The following is a 24,745-nucleotide window of genomic DNA, read 5'->3' on the forward strand; positions in this document are numbered from 1 at the left end:
GTTATCTTCTCTGTGCGTGCACTCACAGCAGACAACGAAGCACTCTAAAGTTGCTGAAGGGAAGTTGGCTCGCTAGCTAATTGCACATCACAATTTCTTCCAGTTCAAGTTATATATCGGGGTAGCGAGGTGACTTGCACAGACAAGCAGGAACAGCGTGAATGTTCATTTCAAGTATGTCTGATTTATTTCCAAATAAACAATTAGTGTCGGCACAACACAGTAAAAAAATGCAGTAACAAAGCTTCTGATATCTTTGAATAGCTTCATTTTCTCTTGATGCAACAGTAAAAGACATTTTGTTTTTTTAAAAGGACTGCAAAAAGCTTTTAACTCCTGAGTTAACTGCAGAGTTAAAGCTTTAACTCAAGAGTTAACTTTGACTGTACTAGAAAAAGCCATAAAAATACAAAAACAAAGTCATCCTTTTGAGAGAGTAACAGGTCACTTGGGTATTTGCAACAATAACAAAGAACAAGCAATTAGTCACATCAGAAAGGTTAGAAAAAGTTTGCTTTACAAAATCAAAAGATGACAAATATTTACACTAACAAACACAAAGAAACAGTTCCTAAAAAAAATAATTTACAAGCCACGAGACGACGTCGTTAGGCTTGATTTCACAACATTTAAATAGAACAAGATCGTCAGAGAACTTTTTGAACTGGCTGTGCAAATTGTTTTTCTTCTTTCATATCTCTTTTGAACAATGTTAAGTAACATCTAGCTGGAGGACAGCTCACATGTAGTGTGAATGGAAAAGCTAACAAAATGGCTTCCGCCTCACTTGGGGAGTGCATACAGTTCAGAAGTGCAACAAATTGCCTTGTCATGTGCATTAAACACCAAGCAGCAGTAGTAAAATAGAACTTCTTCTTCGTTACAAAATGGCGCCCACAGTTTTGACGGCCAGTGAGTCATATTGCTTACAAGTGGTCCTCTCTCCTCCTTCGATGGCGGTTGTGGTCCCTAAAAAAAAAGAAAAAATGTCTGAAAGGGGGATGATGAGCTGTCTTTGATGGCCCGCCCGGGCGTGGATAACCCGGCTCGACCTCGCGGCGGCGCCACTCAGGCATCAGAGATGCAGTTCTGGATCTTGTCCATCCACAGCTGAGCGCTGGCCGCGTCTGACGCGCAGAAGTTGTACACTCGCTTGCTGGTCTTCAACTAAGGAGAGGAAAGGGGAAAAAAAAAATAATAATCACAATAAAAATGTGGCAATTGAGCAGACGTATTGATGAGGTACAACACTCCATTCAGTTATCAATGTATATATTGTGGATAGCAAAAAGCCTTCTCCCACAAAACTGACTTTACCTGCCATGTCTTTCAGGCACAAATTTGAAAATGTTGTGCTGGCACTGTCTGCTATTTGGAACTGTTCATAATTCCCTCTATCTACTAAGACGACAGATCGAGCGACCAATAATTTTATTTTATTTTTTTTAAAGGAGTTCTCTTCATGCAATTCCATTCAGTGTTTGTAGTTTTCGTGTCTTAGCTTTGAGTTCCCAAACATCTCGTTTTCATTTGAATATGTGTAAAAAAAAAAAAAAAAAGAGAAAGCAAAAGAAAAAAAAAAATGAAAACGTAAAACAATAATTGAAAATTCCATAATAATGTAATTAATTTTATTTATTTTTTTTTAGAATTCATTTTATTTAATTTCAAATAATTCAAAATCCAATTTTCCTCATTATAAGTATTTTTTTTTAATTTGCTATAATTTAAAATCCCATTTATAACATTTATTTTCTTGTTTTTATTTTACTTTTTTCATTTAAAAAATAATAAAATAATTAACAATCCAATTTACAGGTATACTGTTTATTTTCCTAATGGTTTTTATTTTTTTACGTTTTTATTTAAAATAATTAAAAATCCATTCAAACTGTTTTCCTAATCATTTCTTTCTCTCTTTATTTTTTTACTTAAAATAATAATTTAAAATCCCATTTATGTTTATTTTCCTGTTTTTTATTTTACTTAAATAAATAACATTTATTTTGTAATATTTAAGTAATTAATTAAAAAAAATCACATATACGGTTTATTTTCCTAATTATAATCTAATTTTTATATTTTATTTAAGATAATTAAAAATCCCATTTATAATGTTTATTTTCTTGTTTTTCATTTTACTTTTTTCCTTTCTTTTTTTAAATTTATTTTTTATTTTTTTAAATATAAAGTAATTAACAATCCAATGTACCATTATACTGCTTATTTTCCTAATGGTTTTATTTTTAAAATTTTTATTTAAAATAATTACATATCCCATTTACACCGTTTATGTTCCTAATGTTTTCTTTTTTAAATAATTAATAAAAATAATAATTGAAAATCCAATTTATACTGTTTATTTTCCTAATATGTTTGCCATTTTATTCACAGTTAATCAAATACCCAATTACTCAATGAGATCGATAAATGAGAAACAAAAATACTGAACTGTGTAACCAAGCAGTTTTAAGAAATAGCGAAATGAATGCAACAAATATTGGATATAAATCTTGGTAATGCGTGGGTGGTATGCAGCCTGCGGCCGGACTTACGTCAAAGAAAGCCTTTTCACTGATGTGCTTGGGCGCTCCGGTGGTCGGCGCGGCGATGAGCACCGACTCCACCTCGGCCAGCTCGATGTGACCTCGACAGTTGGTGTCCTCGCCGGTGTCGTAGTACCTCATCTGGCAAGACAAATGAGCCGGGTCACAAACTGCAAGCGCTCTCTGGCGCCCCCTGTTGGGATGTTGCCCCACCTGGTGCTTGGTGACATCCAGCACGAACCAGCGTGGCTTCCAACCTTTCAGCAGGGCTCCACGCTTGTACAGAACACCCTCGTATGACCTGCGCATATAGAGTCAGACGTACGTCATGTTAACAATTCATGTGTGGAAATTGATTTGGGAAATTACAATATTAAAAAGTGTGGTTGGGGTGGAATCATCCACATATGAGCGCCAAGCAAGATTGTTTTAGTTAACGAAAAAACTAAAACTAAAATTTAAAAACATTCGGTAACAAAATAAAATAAAAGCAAACATGCTTTAAAAAAAAAAAAGAAAACTAACTGAAACTACATTTTATGTTTACAAAACGAATTAAAACTAACTATAATTATAGCGAAAATGTTCTCCATTTTAGTCTTTGGTAATTAATTTAGTACGTGAGCCTTTAGGAAAGACTTTAAATGTGATCTTAAGTATATTTGTATATTAATATTAACTGGAATAAGGATGTTTAAAAGTGTGTCACACAGAAGTGATGTCATCTAGCAGCAGCCAATAGAAAAGCACTTTCAGATGACCTCGCTCCTCGGCCACAATTTTGCGTCCTTGACTTTTAGCTTCAATGGCTCGGCTTGTCTACTTTTTCATTTAACTCAGCCAAAATGCAACACTAGGTAAGATATGTGTTTTTTTTATTTATTTTTTTCATGGTTTTTATTAAATATTGCACATAAGTAATACATTTTTAAAAAGAAAAAAAAAAAAAAAAAAAAAACCTAATACTGAAACTAAAACTAAACTAAAAGTAAGAACTTGAAAAAAATAAATCTAATAAAAACTAACAGAACTACCCTGAAAACTGATTAAAACTAACTAAATTTAAAAAGACAAAACTCAAAACAAAACTAAAATGGCGCCAAGATGTACTTGAACTACTTCGCCGCCATCATGTCACGCAACATTCTTCAACGCTGACTCAAGAGCGGATAGTAAATCCAAGTGTGACGCATCCCAGGGGTTGTCGACGCACCTGTTCTCCTCGCTCTTGGGGGTGAACTGGTTGTAAAGTGTGGCGGCGCGGCGGTTGACCCCGTTGGACGTGGCCGTGCTGCGCTCGTCCACCAGGCTGCTGCTGTCAGGCAGGTGCAGCATGGAGCGCCGCTGGAGAGCCTGCATGCTGGACGTGGGAACGAGGCCGGAAATGGACAGCGACTGCTTGCGGAGCTACAAAACACAAAATGGGAAAGGGAAGTTCATTTTAGTCACCTCGTTGCGTGATTATGATCAACGGACTAACTTACACTTCCTTCTTGCTTGAGGTCTTCCTGGATACTAATGAGGACTCGGTCCAGCGTGGTTTGCCATCTCTCGGGGCTCTGGTTCAATTCTGCCTCCAGCTTCTCAATGTCCTGCCGTACACGAGAAGGTGTGATTACAAAATGGCCGCCGTGAAAGCATTGTGAGGTTTGGAAGTCATCATACAGTGAGCAGCTTGGTGATGGCATCGGGCTGAGCGCGGCTCACGCTGCTGTAGCAAGGCCACACGATTCTCCTCTTGCTGCTGGAGATGGTTTGGGGCTCCTCGGAGCTGTCTGACCTCGCCGCCATCAGTCGCCAGTCGTAACACGGACCCGTCGACAGCGTCTCATCAGTGAAGAAGTCCCACTTGCTCAGGCTGGGGATGGCGACTGACGGTTTGAGGATGGTCTACGAGATCGCAACGGTTTTCAGGCGTTACTTGAAGGCAACGTTTGTGATAAATGAGCAGCTGGAAATGGACTGAGGGTGAGGTATTTATATTTAGCAACTCAAAGTTCCTCCACATTGAAAGAAGGCAGATGAGTTGGCTCTAATATGGATGCCTCCCTGGTACAATATTACAAGCATGGTTCACTATGATGCCTATTTTAAGTTACCTGTACTCATTTTCTAATGTTAAACGTTGGTGCCTTGATATACGAGTGACAAAAGAGTAATGAGAGACTTGAAATACAAGCACTATATGGTGGCAGTGAACTCAAGTTAACACACTTTACAATAAGCAGCAGTTTGGCAATTTGTGAACAAATCATCAAAATACAAATGAAAAACAGAATTATACCTTTTGTATTGAAAATAGTCTAAAGCAAGGCCGTGCTAGCTTAATGCTAATGCTAATTAGCACCTATTTTGCAGTGCTTTAAGCCATCTAAGGAACAGATCCAACACAAATAGTTAAGCAACAAGGTGGCTAACCGTACACACCGTCATATATTCTTTATCCTCAACAATATTGTTAAAAAAAAAAAGTCATACTAAAAAAATATTGTGCTTTTGTACATAACAGCAATGCAAATAAACCACCTACAATCTCTAAAAACAATATTGAGGCACTTATTTGCTAATGCAAGCACACATTTATCGCTTCACAAGCAAATTAGATTCCCCTTCATCTGACAATTAGCATAGATTTTAAACATAGAAGGCCAAAATATCCCTAATGAAAATTAAATTGCACTAATAAACGAGCCACTAGAGGGTGCTAGAACTGCACAAATGGAAATCAACCTGACTTTTTTTTTTTTTAACAGATGTGTCCCTTTTAAATATTGCGAACATGACGACGACGATATTGTGGCTTAATAGTGTCTTAATATCACGATATCACGATATTGCCCTTATCGTTACATCCCTAATTAATACTGGACTGATGATTTTAGATAGTAGTATGCTGCAATAATATTGGCTGCTGCAAAGAAGCATGAACTGCCTAGAACTAGAAGTTGGATTCATAATCACACTTCAATGAATAGTCTGTCTTATACTGGCCAAGGTGGGAGCAGCATTTAACGGCTGCAATGTGATGAAGAATGTTTAATACTTTGTAATTCTGTTTAATTATGTCTTTACTGTAAGTTTTTGTTATGCACAATATTATAGAGTGCATATTTTTCATCATTAAAATACACATTTCAAATTTTCTTTGTAAGGCTGGAACGGATTCATGTCATTTCAATGGGAAAAGATGATTAGGGGTTTATATCTCAAGGCAGCACTGCAGTATATTTTCTATTTTATTCAGATAAGCGGTTGAGGGAGGGTGGATGGATGGGTGGGTGGGTGGATGGGTGGATGGGTGGGGATGGATGGATGGATGGATGGATGGATGGATGGATGGATGGATGGATGGATGGATGGATGGATGAACTTTGGAAACCATCGAGTGTTCGTGTTGCAAGACCAAACCAGGTGATCATCTCATACCAGATAAAAAAGAAAAAGCACTACAACCAAATGCATCGCTGGAGGGAGAAACTCACTTCGCTCTCTGATGCATTGTACAGATAGTTGAAGAAGATTGGACTCCGCCGATGCATCCTGTTGATGCACTCCCAGATGCAGACGCCTTTCCTCGCTTGCTTGTCACCCTTATCGTCAAATAACAAGCCTGTCGGACAACAAGAGACTTTTCAACAAGGAGAATGATTGGTTACACACATTGCTGTCTTTGTGTTGAAAAGATGGAATTACGAGGGATTTATCATGTGGCTGGGGAGTGTGAATGAGAACGATGTGAGGCGATAATAACAGGAACAAAGTGTCCATTTAAAATAAATATGAATAAAAAAAACATTGTTTAAAAAACAATCCCTGGTTTGGACCGCAAAAGAACACCAACCATGTTCCAAACGCTCATAGTCGGAGTCCAACAGGAAGTTCTTGAAGCGGTTGGAGATGTGATGATAGGCCAGGAACTTGAGATAGTACTGATTAAACTCAAAATCCACAGGATACTGAATCAAAACCTGATGGGATAAACACAAATAGACAATGATAATAGAAACGATGTTCATGTTTTCCAGTAATGGCTAATGTAATTACTTACATTACTATTACTATTACTTACCATTATTGTTACTGAGAGTAAAGTTTGTTGCGTTATTATGAAGTGTTTCTTTTTGTGATTATCATTTGGTGAGGGGTGGATTCAATTTACAATTTCGTGTAAAGTCATCAGTGCCAGAATTTCGGTAGGCGAGTGTTGTTTTTACAAAATAGTGATAGACCGGTATGGTTTTTCGATGTAGATACAGACTGTTAGTCGATATTTATTTGAAGTAAAAGAAAAAAATATTAACGTAATTTTTCAAATTAATTTTAAACATATAAAGAATTGTCAGCTCTGTTTAAAAATTATAGCAAAAATTGCAGGGTGCTTCCAGGGTCAGATAAATTAAAGCAAATAGTTCACTAACGTTTTCTGTACTGTAAATAATTTCCCCAAATTTCAACATAAATAATACATTTTTTTCATTTTTAAAAATATAAAGTCTAGGGAGTTCCCAGTGTCAACATAATTTTTCTTAATAAAGTAGAAATTTAAATAAATCCATAAATGAAAAGTTCTCTGTATCTCATTGAGCAGCAAATGCATGTGAATGTAGCTAACGGTAATTTGGGGTATTTATCAATGTTTGCAAAAGGTTTCAAAAGATCTTCACAGACAGTGATAAATTGTCTGAATATGTTCAAAAGGTCTTGCGACAAATAACGGTCTGTGACCATTTTACAAATCCTGATTTAAACCGTAAATTCGCTACGTTCGCAAGCATTCACGAGAGATGCCAGCTTTATCAGCCTTCAGACTCGTAAAAATGTTTGTACAAAATATTTGTCAAAAGGCACCAATAATTGGCCTGGACCTGTCCATATTACAAACGTCAACATGCAGCACCCAATGATGAGACTGGCACGAAATTGGTGTTTTCAAGATCAAAGTACTTTTTTAAATTTTATTTATTTTTTTACTTTAATTACAGCCTACATGTTGTGGTTTTGAGGTCAAATAAATATTAATTTCATAAAAGCTACTGAGAACCAGGAATGATTGTACTTATTTGAGAGGTTTCCAAAAAATACAGCAATAATTACTTTTAATAATAATAACAATAATAATAATAAACCTGATATATATATATATATTTTTTTTTTTTTTACACTTTATTCTGGCAGTCGATGTGCTCGAGTTTTTCCTGTTCATTTTCCCACTGTTGTGACTAAAGCAGGAAGTTAACGGAAACCAATTTACCGACCACTGATCAGATCCGAAGTATGTTCTGGACTTGGTGCACGTAGTCCAAGTAATTGGGTTAGACAGGATAAAGGAAGCTCCAATTATGACAGCTGAATCATGTCTTCGTGACTTTATGCCCCTCCAGGGCCTGAATGACCAATTTTGAAGAGGAAAGAACTGCTGGTGCTCTTTTGGGGGGAAAACTATGTCATCAGTGCACGATCCAAAGCTAGTCCAGCGCCGTTCTTCCCACCCAGTAGTATGAAGTGGCCATTGATTATTTGAGGCCACCTGGGTCTGCTGGCGAAAACAACAGCTGTTTTGGACATGAGCTAGGCACTTCTATTTTCAGCTCTTATCTGAAATCCCGTTGTTTAGAACGCTCCAGAGACCCCCTTGGGCCTCCTCCCCCTGCAGTAGACAAATGCCGAAACTATGTGTTGATGTAAGTGGGTGTGCTGCGCACATTAATACACAATATTGTCTAAAGTAATCATTTTAGTGTGAACCTCATGTGTTTGCACTTCATTCTTAAAGCCCCCTCAAAAAGCCCCACACGCACACACACGAGCCTTCCTCTCAATCCCCCAAACGGTACTTTTTCACGTGTTGCTCCAAATACGAAGAGATGCCGAAACACGCGAGCACAGACGCTTGTGTGCCGATCACTGGGTTCACGCACCATCTGGGCCACAGCCTCGCTGGTGCAATACGCACTTGACGTCACGCATTCATCCTTGGGAATAGGAAGTGTAAAACTCAAGTGAAATGTATGGCTTTGTGCTTGTTCTGTTCCCGGGAATGTGATGAGCTCATGTAAAAGTTATGAATGACGGGGGGTCATTTTAAAAAGGGGGTGGAAGCACCTCTGTTGGTGTGTTAAACGCTCACCTGGTGCACACAGTCCAGGAATTGCAGAAAGATGGGCATAAAGCCGCTGCCCTGGCTGCTGGGGCTCAGGTTGCTTCGTTGGTTAAACTTGTGGCCGAAGGAGAGCCACTCTTTCTCCAGCAGCACCTGAAAACCCTCCAGAGTGCGGTAGAAAGGGTCGCTCAGCAGCTGCGCTAAAGACACCACCTGTACAAATGACACCAAAAAGTTGAACGGCTATGAGATGACAATCAAAATGTGAATTTGCACGAACATTGCACAGTGCCTTTGGTATCCCCATCAGAATTAGTCTACCTTCATTAAAACGTTGCAGAACAAGAACATTCTGACGCCATATTATAAGTGACTAAAAATGTCCCACATTCATTTATTTTATACCTTTTTTCTTTTTTATTGGACGCATGTGATTTTGACATGACATTGCTGTGCAAGTTTAAATGATACTGTTTTTAAACATGGTTTAAATGTCCACAAGATATAAACAAGCAATTTTAACCTTGTTCTACTATCTTCCTATGATTTCAGTGGCATTACAATATGCAGGACCAAAAGTGCCAAAACTAAATAAATGAATACACCATTAAATAATTAAATAAATGTGTCATGAGAAAATTAAATGTCATTTATTAATGAACTCATTCACTACCAGCCATTTTCACTGAAGCAACCCCCTTCGCTCCTGGCTGTTTACTGGATTTGGACTGGTTTTGCAGAATATTGTGTTCTATTGCCATAAAAACATGGAACCTACCAAAAGAAAGATTACTCTCCTCTTTCAACAGGAAAAAAAAAAAAAAGTATAATTCAATCTGTTTCCGTTTTGCAGCAATTAGCATTAGAATATAGCTTTCATCTAAGTTTCATCATTATTGACAAACCTGTTTAAAAAAGTGAGGAAGAGAGCTTTTAGCAACATGGTTGATCTCTTATACTCTGCTGCCACTTGTTGGCCATTTTTGTAATAACTACCATTGCTTCAAGCATTCTCTTCAGTTCAGAGGCTGCATCAAAGCCTTCTGTATGCTCTAGCATTAAAAAAACAAAACAAAACAAAACATAAAAAACGTATAAATATATCTTTGGGGTCGCGGAAATATTTAAAATAGAACGTATTTATACGTTTTTTGGGAGCAAATGAGTTAAATGTGGAATTAAATAAGCCAATAATTAAATAAATGTGTCATGAAATAATTAAATGTGTCATTTATTAATTAAATATGGAATTAAATAAACCAATAATTAAATCAATGTTTCATTAATTAATTAAAATTACCTAAGCCTCCAATACACCCATTTACACACAGATTCCTACACCGATGGGAGGCTGCTGCCATGCAGGGCACTGTCAGAGCCATTGGGAGCAAATTTGTGTCTTGCTCAAGGACACTTTGAATGGTCACAAGTTGGGTTGAGCATCAAACCCACAACCTTCAAGTTGGAAGCTGACCACGCTACAATTGGATCATGCCGCGTTTGAATAGTGGATTGTTAAATGTTAAATGTTAAAATCAAGTGTTTTTAATGATTTAATTTTTAATTAGATTTGTGATGATGACTGACAGTATGAAATTGTCACTTTTGTAATGGGATTTCTTGTCACCAGTTTTGTTCTATACAGAGGGAGGGAACGTCACAGACTGAAATTACTAATCCTCATTTATGGAAAGAAAAAAAAAAGAAAACTATTGCATATTATTGCACATATGCAGTTTCCTTTCCTTTCCTTTTATTATTTTTTGAACATATAAACAGATGAACAGCAGAGATAAAACAAAAAACAACAACAATCAAAATAGAAGAAAATCCCAATAACATAATCATTCAATTAATCATAACTTACATGTTCAAAAGGGAGTAGGAAGAAGTTAAAAACTTATCTAGTCCTACCCCTTTTACTAAATATATTTAAACTTATTTCATTATTAATACAATTTTAATTTACTAATTATTAAAAATAATAATAAAATAATAAATGATATATATAACCAAGTTATATATATATATATATATATATATATATATATATACACACACAAGTGCACTTAACATATTCACATTTACCAAAAACATATATACATAAATTTACTAAACATATACCATAATACCTATCCAGATCACTTACACATACTCACATGTACATTTTTCATATACTGGTCTGACATAGATAATTTTTTTGAACTTTACTTTTAAACATTTTTTTAAACTCCAGCATTGAGTCACAATTTTTCAGAGCAATTTCCAGATGATTCCACAGATCAACACCTTTTACAGATACACACCTTTGCTTAATATTTGTTCTTGTTTTGGGTTTTTTGTACACACTTGTACCCCTTATGTCCTGCGATTGGTTGGCAACCACTCCAGGATGTCCCCCGCCTACTGCCCAGAGCCAGCTGAGATAGGCGCCAGCAGCCCCCGCGACCCTTGTGAGGAATAAGCGGTCAAGAAAATGGATGGATGGATGTACCCCTTATATCATAAGGACTGTGTCTAATTTCAAATAACTTCTGAGTACTGTGGCGGAGTAAATTGTTATAAACTTTATACATTATTTGTGCTATTTTAAAATCCACCAAGTCATAAAATTTCATTGCATTTAATTTAATAAATAGTGCATGTGTTGGCTCTGTATACTTTGATCCATTAATAATTCTTATAGCTTTCTTTTGCAATTTGAAAACGGTGTTAGTATTTGTTTTATATGCCATTCCCCATAATTCCACACAATAGGTCAAATATGGTAATAATAATGAACTATATAATATATATAATGATTTCATGTTTAAAACATCCTTACTTTTATAGAGTATCCCTATGATTTTTGACATTTTCCTTTTAACAGTTTCTATGTTTGGCTTCCAACATAATTTATCATCGATAATAACTCCAAGGAATTTATTTTCATTCACCCTTTCTATTTCAATTGAATTCACCATAATTTTGACTTGAGTGATTTGTCTAGTGCCAAAAACTATGAACTTGGTTTTATTTAAATTCAATGATAATTTATTTACATCAAACCATTTTTTTAATATATTCAATTCATACTCCACAGTAGTCAGAAGCTGCTTCAGGTTTTCTCCTGAACAATAGAAAGTTGTATCATCAGCAAATAAGACACTTTTCAATGTTTTTGAGACACAGCAAATATCATTTATATACAGTATAAATAATTTAGGGCCGAGCACAGACCCTTGGGGAACTCCATGAGTGATCTTCATGTGTTCTGATTGTACATTATTAAACTGCACATACTGATATCTATTTTCCAAATAACTTTTCATCCACTTATAAGCTAAACCTCTTATTCCATATTTCTTTAATCTATTCATTAATATAGAATGATCTATAGTATCAAAAGCTTTTTTTAAATCCATAAAAATCCCAACAGTAAATTTTTTATTATCTATTTCGGTAGATATTGCTTCTACAAGCTCCATGACTGCCATTGAGGTGGTCCGTTTTTCTCTAAACCCATATTGGGTTTCACTTAAGAGCTTATGTTTCTCAATAAATTTATCCAATCTATATGAAAATAATTTTTCTAGAATTTTTGAGAACTGTGGCAACAATGATATTGGTCTGTAGTTATTAAACGTGTGTCTTTCTTCACTTTTATGAACAGGAATGACTTTGGCTATCTTCATTTTTGATGGAAATATACCAGTTTTAAATGATAAATTACAAATATATGTAAAAGGTTGTACAATATATTCTATAATACTTTTTACTAATGTCATATCAATGTTAAGACAGTCAGTAGACTTTTTATTTTTTAATGTTTTCACAACATTTAATACTTCAATATCATTAACACCATTAAGGAACATAGTGGATGAATTATTTACAATGTTCTTATCTATTTCATGTTTGTTTCTTGGCTCTGGGATTTTGTTTGCCAAGTTGCTGCCCACGTTAACTAAATATTCATTAAAATTATTAGCTATGTCAGAAATTTCATCAATTACCATATCGTTATCTTTTATAAAATATTGTGGAAAATTTGTTTTTTTAGAACTTTTTTTAATTACATGATTTAGTGTTTTCCATATTTCTTGTGTATTGCTTTTATTCTGTTCTAATAATTCATAGTAATAATCTTTCTTTCTTATTCGAATAATATTTGCTAATTTATTTTTATAGATCTTATACTTTGTTTCAGCTTCCACAGTTCTCAATTTAATAAATCTTTTATATAAATTATTTTTCTTTTTACATGCCTTCTGTATCCCCTTCGTCATCCATGTCTTATTTGGACCTTTATACTTTCTTGTAATCTTAATTGATGGACAATGTTTATTATATAAAGAAATAATGGTTGACTGAAATTCACTATATGCAATATCAGGATCGTTATTTGAATAAACCTCAGACCAGTTGTGTTTCTCTAAATCCAACTTAAAGGCAGCCATGGAGCGTGTTGTTCTTGCTCTAGTTTCAAATGTGTAAGTAATCGGCTTCATTTTTTTATCAAAATAATCATAAAAAATTGCAAAAATCGGGAGGTGATCACTTATATCATTAATAAGGAGTCCACTTTCTATTTTAAGGTCAATTTTATTTGTGAATATATTATCAATTAGTGTAGCTGTATCGATTGTTATTCTACTAGGTTTTATAATAACAGGAAATAAACTATTACTATACATCATATTTATAAAATCAGTTGTTTTCTGATGTCCATTAGGATTTAATAAATCAATGTTAAAATCACCACACAATATTCGCAATTTTTTATCATTTCTATAACTAAGGATATCTGTTAACTTATCGTTAAATGTATCAAGACATGATCCTGGTGTCCTATATATACAACTTATAATTACGTTTGATATATTTTTTATGTGAACTTCAATTGTTACACATTCCATTACATTATCCACAGTAGTAGTTAGATGTTCAATTTTACTACATTTGAAAACCTTATCAACATATATTGCAACTCCTCCTCCCCTTCTGTTTTCCCTATTCATTGTAAACAATTCATATCCTTCCATTTCTACATCGCTTATTTTCTCATTATCAAGCCATGTCTCTGATATGGCTATAATTTGGAATTTATTTATTTTACTCAAGCATTTTTTAATTTCTGTAAAGTTTTTATATAGACTTCTACTATTAAAATGTATGATTGAGAATGCACGAAAATCCTTACTTACATTTACATTGAATTGCTCATTAGTGTGGTACTCGCAGGCAAGGTCATAGTTGTTACTACATAAAAATTTATCTGGGTCAATGCCATTTTCTGGATCAGATGTCTTATGTTCCGTATAATCAAATAGTTTAAACATTTTAGGTGACCTGCTCCAATCCACAAAGCAGCACTCAGCATATTTGTCAATTTGTCATACATGGCATACATGCACGCTCCTTTGAAGCTGATCTCAATGTTAAACTGATCATCTGTTATCAATAACACTTATATAAGATTCAGGCTCACTCCATTTGCCCACACATGCAATAAATTTGGCGTGCCTTCCTGCCTGTGTCACCTCCAACGCTTCTAATGAGCCCTGACATCGATGGAATGAGAGGGGTGGTGGGGGGGGGGGTTGCCTGCAGACTTTACTGCACACTGAGTGATGGAGAAAGCCGCTGGCTCCCTGGCACATATAACAGGCACTTACATTACAGGAAGACCACAGACACAAAAATGAGGACTTAAGAAAAAAAAAATGACAAAAAAAAGAGAGTTGTGTTTCCTGTCTGCTGGGTGTCTATGGCCTGTGGAGAGCAGCCAGCGCATATGGATGCCATTTGCCTGCACAAGCATGACCAGGACCGATGCGAGATGAAGCCCGTGGGCCGTAGACAGAAAATGCCCCAGGCATAAAGCACCCTCAAACAGCAGCCAAGGCTTTAGACACCTCGTAAACACGTTGATGGCCACGCACTTGCAACACAAACATGGAAAACATGAGCAATGAGCATGACGAAATATGGACACTGCAATGACCCCTGACAAGTGTTTACATGCCTTGGAATCACAATCAGAACGCTTTCTGATTGAATTCAGCACAAATCAGTGACATCAGGCTTTAAGAACCTCAAACCTTCTCATAATCCATCTTTGCACGATCATTTCAACAGTGACACAATCGATTGGAAGATAGCAGAGAAAACACATTTATGATTCATACAAGGATGGTTCGAAAGTGGAGTCAGACCCTCTATACTTTGCAATATTTTGAAACACTCAGGGATTTTGAGGCACTTTTTGAACTGTGTTTGGGAATGAGATACTCAAGAGTAAGCAAAGCATTGCATGAAAAGCAAAACCAACAACGATGAGCTCAATCGCTTTTGACACAGTCAGCTAGGTTTCACGTTGCGCTTATTAACCCAAATCATTTTAACACACGTCATGAAAAACAAGAAGAGGTCACCCAGCATCATAAAGTGCATTAATGCAGACTCTTTCAAATTCAGAGAGCGTGTGATGGAGAATGAGGAATTATATCTTTTTATATCGTTAGCCTTATAGTATAATTGCTGAAGTCTTTTTCATTTTCGGAAAACGAAACAAATTCAACAAACAAAAAGCGTCCAGATGTCTCGATTCAACCTCTGACATAGAAATGAAATACTCACCTTCCAAAATCTTTACTTATTACGTCCATATACACTACAGGATCATTGAGGGATACATTTTTAAAATGACTTTTTTTTTTGCACAGTGACGACTGGAGTCAGCACAGTGTCATGTGGTTAACACGTCTACAGCCACAGCCAAAAATCAAGTTCCAACTCTTAGCTGGATCTTTTTTGTGTAGCGTTCGCAAGCTCTCCTCGTGCAAGTGTGAGTTCATTCCAGGTATTTCGGCTTACTGGCACATTCCAAAATCATGCAAGTTGGGTTAACTAAAGATTCTAAATTTACGTATGTGTAAATGGCATTTTTTTTTTCTATTTATATTTTAATGCGTCCAGGGAAAGACAAAATGTATGTTTTGGTTTCTCAACGTGCCAATTTTCCAATTTCATGAGGTTTGAGAGAAACTCTGTCACTTTCTCAAGACTTCTTATACATTTCTATCTTCTTTTCTGTTTTTTTTTGAATGAGGGGAAAAAAGGCACTTCTTGTGCAATATTCTCACTTGTGTGGTAATGTCCCAGCCGTCCTCCAGACTGAGCAGCACAGATGAGCCGCTGTCCAGGAGCTCCACCAGAGTGAGAGCCAGCTGCAGGATCTTGTGAAGCTGTGACAAATGGGCATATGAACAAATTATCTCAGTAGTAAATCCCTTATAAATGTTGCCTTGGTACTTCTTGTCTAGTTTTTGACCATGAAGAATAACGTCCATAAAGAAACAAATTCTACAGAGGGTCAGGCAGACGACCGACATGATAAATGCTTGACTAACCACACAAAAAGCACCCTGAAAAAAAAGTGCCACCTGCAGGATCCATTCCGAGTCTTCCAAGGCTTTGAGGAAGGTGTCTTCAGAGTCGGAGGAGTTGGCACTGGGAGCGCACGCCCTCAGCAGCTTCTTAAAGGAGCTTTTGATTTGCCGCATGTCTGCAAAGTCCACTGGCACCAGTTCACAGTTCAGAGAAGTGTCCACTCTGAGGCCCTGCACAAAGTAACACACAGCGCGGGTTGTTCATGTAATGTGTTGTGACCTTTCATAGGAGCAAATCTGATTGTAAACAGTTTTTTTGTAACCACTTTCATTGAACCTCTAGGAATACATTTTATATTAGAAAAAAACAAAAAAACTCACAGTAGTGTTCGATAGAGATTTTCTGGTGGGTTACAGGGTCTCGACCACCCCAAAATCTTGCACAATCCTAAACTATTTACCTTATAGAAAGCCGTTCAGGTAGCAGTTTTTCAAAAACCGCTAATATACAAACAGTATTTTTTACTGATTTTGGTGTGATTGATGAATTAAAGTAAAACATTTCAAAGTGGCCCTTGCCTCCTTCAATTTTTCAAAGGACAGTTTGGGCACCATGAAAATGAAGGGATCAAAAAGTGACCGCATTTGCTCAAAATATTTCTACCTCCTCATGCTTCACTGTTTTTTTTTTTTTTTTTTTTTTTTAAATTATTCTTGCTTCAATTCAGTGTTTACTCTGAATTTTCAATAGATTCAGAAACCAGCTACATGCATGGCGGGGCCTAGTCCTTTTACCTGCCGTGTACAAGTATTGTTTTGGTGCCATCTTGTAGCCAAGAAACTTTGTAAGGTGAAGGGAGGCACTTTATTTAAACAAGACATAGCCCTGTCTAATAGAATAGCAGTACATCTTGTGGCATCTATATTTCTTGTGCCTGGGTTATTGTTGTTATTTGCAGCAGGTGTCAGTCCCCTCATCTGGGGGACACTGTAATCTTGTATGAATAGAGGTGGCTTTAGCCCCAGGTGCTAGCTAGTTATCTCCCATGATGTTCGTTTACCTGCTACGGCGCTAGCTAGCGAGCTAGCTAGCATTATGGGCTAAAGCCAAACTGTGGCAGGGTTATTTTCTGGACTCTGTAATGGCAACAGTTGGATACATGTTAATTGTCTTTCTGCTAGTTCACTGTCCTGCTTGGCACTATCTGTTGCTGTCAAAGATATGAACAAACAACACGTTCTACTCAAATGGCCAACAAATTTTCTATTTTGTGACAGAATGTTGAGCTTCTTGGTGTAACTTTCGTTCCTCCTTACCCTCAAATGAGACTTTTCACCAAACACATAGAAAGCAGCTTGCTGTTTGAGTAGCTGAGTCTGTAGACTGTTACTCCCTGCAGGGGGCGCCAAATCCTTCCCTGCTAGTCTGGCGCCCACGTCCACTGTGGATTGGTGCTGGCTGAGCCTGCTGCTGGAACGCAGGCTGGCCCACATGCCTGCAAACACAAAGACACAAACAAAAATCACAACACACATACACGTGTTCATTCACACACACACGGGACCGTTCCAATGCCTCTGATGTACACATGCTGTCAAACAAACTAAGACTGAGTGATGAACAACACATGCAGACGGAGTTTACATGCACAGCAGCACAGGGGATTATGTAAACACCTTCATTCTTTAAGTCCACTAGCAAAACAATTTGTACCTTGAATCAGGCAGTGAGATATTAGAAGCAGGAGGTGATAGATTGTTTTTTGGCATGTCAACAAATCTACAAGCAGTTTCTGTGGAAAAACGAGCATGCAAGATCTTCCAAACATCACAAACTACTGGGAGGAAGGACGTTTCATAGTACCATAATACTTTCCAACTATTTGAAGTTTTGCTTCTGTTTTCTCCCATAAAGTTGGCCTTTTTAACATGTTTCAATACTAACAGATACACAACACTTTGTTCTAGTTCATCCCAAAGTTATTTGATGGACTTGAAGTCAGGGTTCGACTATTCTCACACACCAAACTCTTCAAAGTTCTAAGTATGGAATTGTCCAATAGTGATTAAAAATCAAGGTTAAGAAGGAACTAAAATAAACTAGGATCAAGAGTTACAGTTACAGTCTAAAGGTTGGACACACAATTTCATTTAATTAATATAATAATAATACAAATAATACTATATCCTACTACTACTACTACTACTACTAATAATGTATTACATTTTTTTTTAATTTTTCTGTTTTTTTTTAAATAGTAAAATAGCACGCTATAATAGTGTACTTGATAAAAACATAATAGTAATGTAATGACACATAATTAAATAGATTGTAAAGAATAAAACAACTGAATTTTTGCTTCACTTTTATGGATTCTGTGCTGCTCCTTCCGGTGTGCACGCCTTGGCCACCTGGGGGCAGTAAAGTACAGACCTATGGATATCTACAGAGCTTGTCAAAACTCCTCAGTAAACCACAGTTCTGTACACTGTTCTTTGCAGAGGATAAAGAATAAGTGCCTGTGAGTATAGTTTTAATATAAGTGTACGTGTTACACCATTGTTTGTGTTCATATATCCATTGCTTAAAGGGTTATAATACTGCAACAATAATGCTGTTCATTAGCCTGTCTATGACATTTAGCATAGCTTGGTCATATGTGGTTGTTCTGAATACACATTTGTTTTATGTTTAGTTTAACAGAACTTCAGCTTCAAACTTCTTTTGAAGAACTGTTCAGAATCGACCAAGCTTGTGCTTGTTGGAAAAAAAAATTGAGTTCACTGCCACTATGCTCATAAATAAAAATTTTGCTCTCAAGTTAAAGAGAGAAAAAAAATCTTAGAACACTCACATCTATATATAAATAGTGTACAGCATATTGTAAAAACTACCAAGTGGCAGCTGAGGACTTCAGCTTCTGTGGTTAGTTATGTCTGTGGTTAGCTATGTCACATATTTAAAATGAACCACTTCCTTGCTTTGACATCAATGTCACTTATAGATATCTTTGTAATTATAACCTAGGGGCTTAAAACAACGTAGCCAACCTTTGACTCCAGCAAATTGAAACATCTCAAGCTGACATATAGAAATGATCCCAGACACTTTGAAGTCATGAATGACGGCGCAATCCTACAACCAATTGGTGCTTATCGTCTTGTTGCTTCACTGGGACTAGAATGAGTTATTCCTTTTGAATTACATTTAGACTTTATCTGGGCTGTCTTCGCTGAACTACGTGCACGGTCAGAGGTGCCTCATTTCATTTGATTCATGACAGTCTGCCAGGATAAACTGCTTCCTTCCCTCAGCAGTCTGCACTTGGCTTCCAACTGACCACAGTGGGCCTTGCTGAGCCAACATATTTGCGGTGGAATAGGCCAGATCAGAGCGGCCACTTGGGTTTGTGAAAAACCGCAGCTCCCAGACGTGCACTTATTTCACTTCAGTGATGATTAGTCATTAGTGGCTCAGGGGGAGTTTGGAGAATGGCGATACGCCTGGTGTCTGGTTAGTTTGTGAGAGGAAAGATGAGGTGTTAGAGTGAGACGCAGCCCTGAAAGAGGAAAAGTAGGGGGGCAGGGGCGAGGCAGTTGCACTCTACCTTGGCTCTGGATTCTCTCCGTATTGGTAGGTTTTGGGTTTGAGTGAGTGAATAGTTTATCTCTGTACTCAAGCACTGCATGGTGGTTGTGTAGAGGAGGTCGAGATGAACATGAAAAATAATGTCAGCGTCGTAAAAACATTTCAGCTTGACATACCGCACGCGGTCATGCATGGTCGGAATGAAGAGTTACAGTTAAAGGTCAAAGATTGCACGGCCCATTTACTTACATTTTGAAAATGAATTATATGGGTAGCATGCACGATGGTTATATTTGGCAGTGAGAAGGTGTATGTAATGTTTCACTCCACAAATACCGACCGAGGTGGCATGAAATTGGTTGATATGCCCCAAAGAATAGAAATCTTGCAAACACATTGCAAACAAGATAGAATGTAATCTCCATTTATTCCAGCATTGCTATGACAGGTTTGAAAAAGGCACACAAGAAAAATGCTCTGGAATGTGGATACATTTTTTGGAAAGGTCATTCTGGCAATTTACAAGGAACTAATGCGGGAGTATGGCTATTAATTGGAGGTGGATTACGTGTCCCACCCACTGCAGCAATCAAGGTTACGGCCACCTTTGGAGCGGTCAATTTGGATTTGAAAAAGAACGTGCTGGGAGAATGAAGCAATATAATTAGCTATTTCATAAGTTTGCAAATGCCAGATAAATGAAGCCAATTAGTTTTGACATTTTCTTGGCAATGCTGTTATTCTTCCTCTGAGGGCAAACACAATGTCAGCATCTATTTGAGTTATAACTGCATGGATAGACAAACCTGTGTAGTCTGTCCAAAAATGAAGAATTAGCCCGAACGTCTTTTCACCTTTGACCTTGATCTACTGTTTAGTAATGACTAACTCCTCAGATATGACAAAACATTCAGTGCTAATGGACTCAGTGTGTTTCACATTCTTAGGTGATTACATTTACAGTAATATTTATCTGACAACAGGTTAATACAAGTCATACAGAAATCAGTCAAGTTTTTTTTTTTTTTTTTTTAAAGTTATTGCTCACTCCGCAACTGTACATTACTGCGTAATGTTATTTCAAGTTTTGGCTGTAAATACAACAAATTTGTATCTTTGCCTTTCAATTAAAAACACTGTGTGACACTGACCTCCTCTAGTAAAGCTGTTTGTAAATGGGATGTCTAAATGGACAGGAGCCATCTTTGGTATTCTGGATGTTCTCCTTTCGCTCCCTGAGGGGACACAAAATTCACACATGATGCAAGAAGGGTAAAACAAACACAAGCCATGATGGTTATTTTCCATGAAGCACAAGTACAAGACAAAACGGCAAATGTGCAATTCTTTTGTCAACAAGTGAAAAAGAAAAAAAAACTTAAGACTGATATGTTTGGGCAGAAAAGCCTCATAATCTGCATTAAGCATACTTTATATTGAGAAACAACACGGGGTGTTCTTGTTTGTGAGGGCAAAAAAGCATCTCGAAGAGTTTGAGAGGAGGATACAGAAAAGTCTGAGGAGATGGATTGGCCGGGTGCTGACCTGTGCTTCTTCCATAACCTTTTATTGTACAAGTTTCCTTCCAAATATTTCCAAATATCTGCTACAGTGCCTCATTGTCATACAAAACACACACACAGACACGCATGCACGAACACGCACGTGCGCACACGCACACAATAAACAGGTATAAAACAAGCAACGGCCGGTGAAAACACGGTAGAGTGAAGATTGATGGCAAAGCAGAACAAAACAAGAGTGCACCAAAATAAAGAGTGCAAGCCTGCAGTTTCTCCTAGCCAAGAAAACAAAAACATGATTGATTTTTTTTTCCCCCATGGCAAGATGTCACATGATAAATTCAGGTCAGGTGGAAGCACCAGTTTGACTTGTCCCATCACAATGATTAATTTTCAAGCTACTAACTTCATATCGCTGGGAATCTTTGATGAAGTTAAGAAAATAAATAAATAAACACAGCTTCTTATCTCAACATGGTCTCAGCAAGAGACAAAAATACTGGGCATTAAAACAAACCAGAATGTGAACATAATCATCCACATACCTGGTGAGAGCCCTATGATGGAGCGGTTAGAGACGGTGCTGTGGCCGTTCGCCTTGAAATAAATGGGTATGGAGTCCAGGATGGCGTGCAGGTACTTCTCTTGTTCAAGGCTACTGGATGACTCAGAGGATGACGCAGGCGCTAGATTAGAACACAGCATGTCATTTAGACAAAAAAAAAAAAAAAAAAAGTCAATTTTTATGATCTATAGACTCACCTGTTGAAGAGGGGTTCTGTGACTTGAACAATCCGACCACACTTTTGCCGTGAAAGCCTCCTGAGCGCAGCAGCACAGCTTTCGTGTGAGGATGTTTCCAACATACAACAGGCAGTCGGTTGTGTCTGTAGCCTCGTGCCACTTTGTGCAAACTGCTGTCTTGTATGGCCTGGGGAACCACCAGTAGGCCCGGGTAACTGAGGCAGAGACAAAATAATATCAGACAAATAATATAGAAAATTTATGCGTCACTACGGGTTGAATGACTACATTTATTGTAGCTAAGGTGGTGAGAGTTGTATCAACTAATGCGTTAAGTCAACATTTTTTATGTTAAGTAGCTGCTCGCATAACTGTTCGCCTTGCATCTCCAAAAACAAGCAAACCCAGAACCTGCAGTGGAGGAGGGCTTAATGTCATCGACTTCAAGCTCTAACCATTATTGAGGAGTTGCAAAGTTGACACATCAACTACTAAGTCCAACTTGTGTCACATGTGTAATTTGTGTCAAAGGATTCTCCCTTTAAAGAGATGTGGCATACCTGCGACAAAGTGAATAAAGCCTATTGACAGCCGTGATTCTAAACCGGTCGCCTGACTTGGAGCGAGATGAGCTAGCCGCGATGGTGCCAAGGCCCATCCGCTGGTAGTCACGGAAACAGGACTGCTCCACCAGCTGCTCCATCGTGGACTTCTCGGACGCTCTCAAAGTGCTGCAAGGCGGTGGCTCCCCATCATCTGATACTGTAGCACACATGCAGAGGTGAAGTTTGATTTTTAACCTACAAATACAAATTTGGATTGAATAACAAGAACTTGATGGATGCATTATTTCCTCTCTCACTGGAAATGTCATCGTCTTCGTGCCAGATCATTCTGCTGCCTCTGTCATTCCTCTTCAGTGAGGACTGGTTGCCACGGCCCATTGTAATCTTGCTGGCTCTTTTGGCTCCCTTGACAATAGTTTTGGATAATGTTCTGAAACGTCGACAAAGCAGAGAGCAACTCAACTTACATTTTTTTCTCCACCCATATGAAGATTGTCCACCACTTACAGCTGAGTTAAAAACAATAACAGACTTTCAGATCTGATTACCTCTAGAAATCAAAATTTAGTTTTGTAAAATAATTGAAAATACTCCTAATCAAAAAAAGTCAACCACAAACCTAAAGCCAGTGTTCCTCTCTTTTTGCTTTGGAAGGATAAGCTGAGGTTGAGTTTGCCCTGCAGCAAATGCAAAGGAGCTGAAGATGGATTGTGGGTAGCGGATCCGCTGTATGTGCTTCCTGAACATCTCCACTGTCTCCGAATTCACCTCTTCGTCGAAAGCCACCTTTATCAGCTGAAAAAACAACAAAAAAAACAATAAAAAAACAAACAAATCTAGACATACAGTGCTCTGAATACATTGGTGCCTAAAGTTACATCCATCGATCCATCCATCCATCCATCCATCCATCCATCTTCTGAAACGCTTGCTCCTCGCAAGGGTCACAGGGAGTACTGGAGCCTGTGGGCTACTTATTGTAAAGTGAGTTGAATTCAATTCACTTTCACCAAACAGCAGCTCCTTCAAAACGAAAAAAATGTATCTTGCAAAAACTCTTAAGTCGGGTCACTCATATCTCAAGGCACCACTGTATGGAGAACCCTGCCGTCGAATCACCTGAAAGGACGCAGAGCGGAGCTGGAGGCCCTCCTGCATATTTTGCTGTAGCTGGTTCTGGATGCTGATCTTCTTCTCCTTAGTCAAGGTGGACACTGGGAAAGCTCTGATCACTGCCTGCTCCCCCACTACACATGTGGACAATGATCCATGTAGATGTGTATGACCAGTGCAGCAGGGACACAGTACAATGGCCTATCTACTTGAACTGCTTGGTAGCACATGACCACATCAGGGTATTTCTTATCGTTTCTTATAGTTATCTTCTAAACCTTCATTAGCACAGAATGAACATACCCAGGGGGTCATGGGGAATGCCTTTGAAGATGATTCGGTATGTGGTAAGGAAGAGTGCTCCCTCTGCCGGTAGGATGTGTGGGCCCCCCAGCAGGCCCCCAGTAGCTTCTTCCCTGCCATCAGGATCCAGAAGCACCCTCAACCCCTCAGTGACAAACTCCTCCCCGGGAAGCAGTGCTGGACGTAGAATTTTAGGCTGATGGGAAGACATGTTGAAAATTGAAACCAGTAACAGAAACAACACAAAACATGTCATGTGTTTTTAGTCTAGAAGCAAATCAGTATCACAAGATTTAAACACGTTAAACTACAATGGCAAATCACGCCACTTTGATCGACATTCAAGCGTCACTAACATGCCACTATCAAAAACAGGCCTACATACAACTTAAAAAAAAAATCAAAAAAAAAAAATCACACTATTGGTAAATATCACATTGGGGTAAAATTCATCATTATGAGAAACTTGATTCAATGAAATGAAAAAAAATAAAAAATGTCACTCATAAATACGGGCCATCTTGCATGCTAAGGCTCATTAATCTGATTGAGAACTGACAAAATAATTTTTTTTCTTCAGCATGCCAGGTGCAAAAATTTCCCCTATTTTGCCTTCCAATTAAAGAGGCTAATCAATATTGGGCTGGAACGTATTCAACACCTTAGCAACCAAAGGGGATTCAAAATCACTCAAAATCCACCAACATTGAAATCAATAGAAAGTGAAGCACCTGGTAGGTAAATAATAACAGCATGCAGGCATGTCACACTGACACAAAATGCAGCTCGCACTGGAATCACAGCAGCCGTGGAACCAGTCTCATAACGCTGTTGTCCATTTGACCTCCATTTGACCAATGGCCGTGTTTCAACTTCAAACTGCATCTA

General features: G+C 37.6%; 1 protein-coding gene across 3 annotated transcripts in view; it reads right to left on the bottom strand.

Moving 5' to 3' along the window:
- Positions 1-164: 164 nt before the first annotated feature.
- sbf2 (SET binding factor 2) overlaps positions 165-24,745 on the bottom strand; it is a 120,439-nt gene continuing 95,858 nt past the window's right edge. Inside the window, exons 22-43 of one of the 3 annotated variants that reach the window (XM_077518419.1) lie at positions 23,858-24,053; positions 23,561-23,688; positions 23,061-23,236; positions 22,738-22,871; positions 22,436-22,637; positions 21,894-22,090; positions 21,677-21,817; positions 20,760-20,843; positions 19,628-19,702; positions 17,337-17,515; positions 16,074-16,250; positions 15,774-15,875; positions 8,674-8,859; positions 6,388-6,514; positions 6,029-6,156; positions 4,212-4,436; positions 4,031-4,138; positions 3,760-3,953; positions 2,760-2,847; positions 2,556-2,687; positions 1,053-1,167; positions 165-969 (exon numbers count right to left, since the gene is read on the bottom strand). In XM_077518419.1, coding sequence (XP_077374545.1) covers positions 1,069-1,167; positions 2,556-2,687; positions 2,760-2,847; positions 3,760-3,953; positions 4,031-4,138; positions 4,212-4,436; positions 6,029-6,156; positions 6,388-6,514; positions 8,674-8,859; positions 15,774-15,875; positions 16,074-16,250; positions 17,337-17,515; positions 19,628-19,702; positions 20,760-20,843; positions 21,677-21,817; positions 21,894-22,090; positions 22,436-22,637; positions 22,738-22,871; positions 23,061-23,236; positions 23,561-23,688; positions 23,858-24,053 — 3,078 coding nt within the window. In that variant the 3' untranslated portion in view covers positions 165-969; positions 1,053-1,068. Of the gene's footprint in view, positions 1,168-2,555; positions 2,688-2,759; positions 2,848-3,759; positions 3,954-4,030; positions 4,139-4,211; positions 4,437-6,028; positions 6,157-6,387; positions 6,515-8,673; positions 8,860-15,773; positions 15,876-16,073; positions 16,251-17,336; positions 17,516-19,627; positions 19,703-20,759; positions 20,844-21,676; positions 21,818-21,893; positions 22,091-22,435; positions 22,638-22,737; positions 22,872-23,060; positions 23,237-23,560; positions 23,689-23,857; positions 24,054-24,745 lie in introns of all 3 variants that reach the window. The other 2 variants (XM_077518418.1, XM_077518421.1) reach the window with 2 other exon arrangements.

This window comes from Festucalex cinctus, chromosome 4, assembly GCF_051991245.1.
Source record: "Festucalex cinctus isolate MCC-2025b chromosome 4, RoL_Fcin_1.0, whole genome shotgun sequence".
In the NCBI taxonomy this organism is placed as follows: Eukaryota; Metazoa; Chordata; class Actinopteri; order Syngnathiformes; family Syngnathidae; genus Festucalex; species Festucalex cinctus.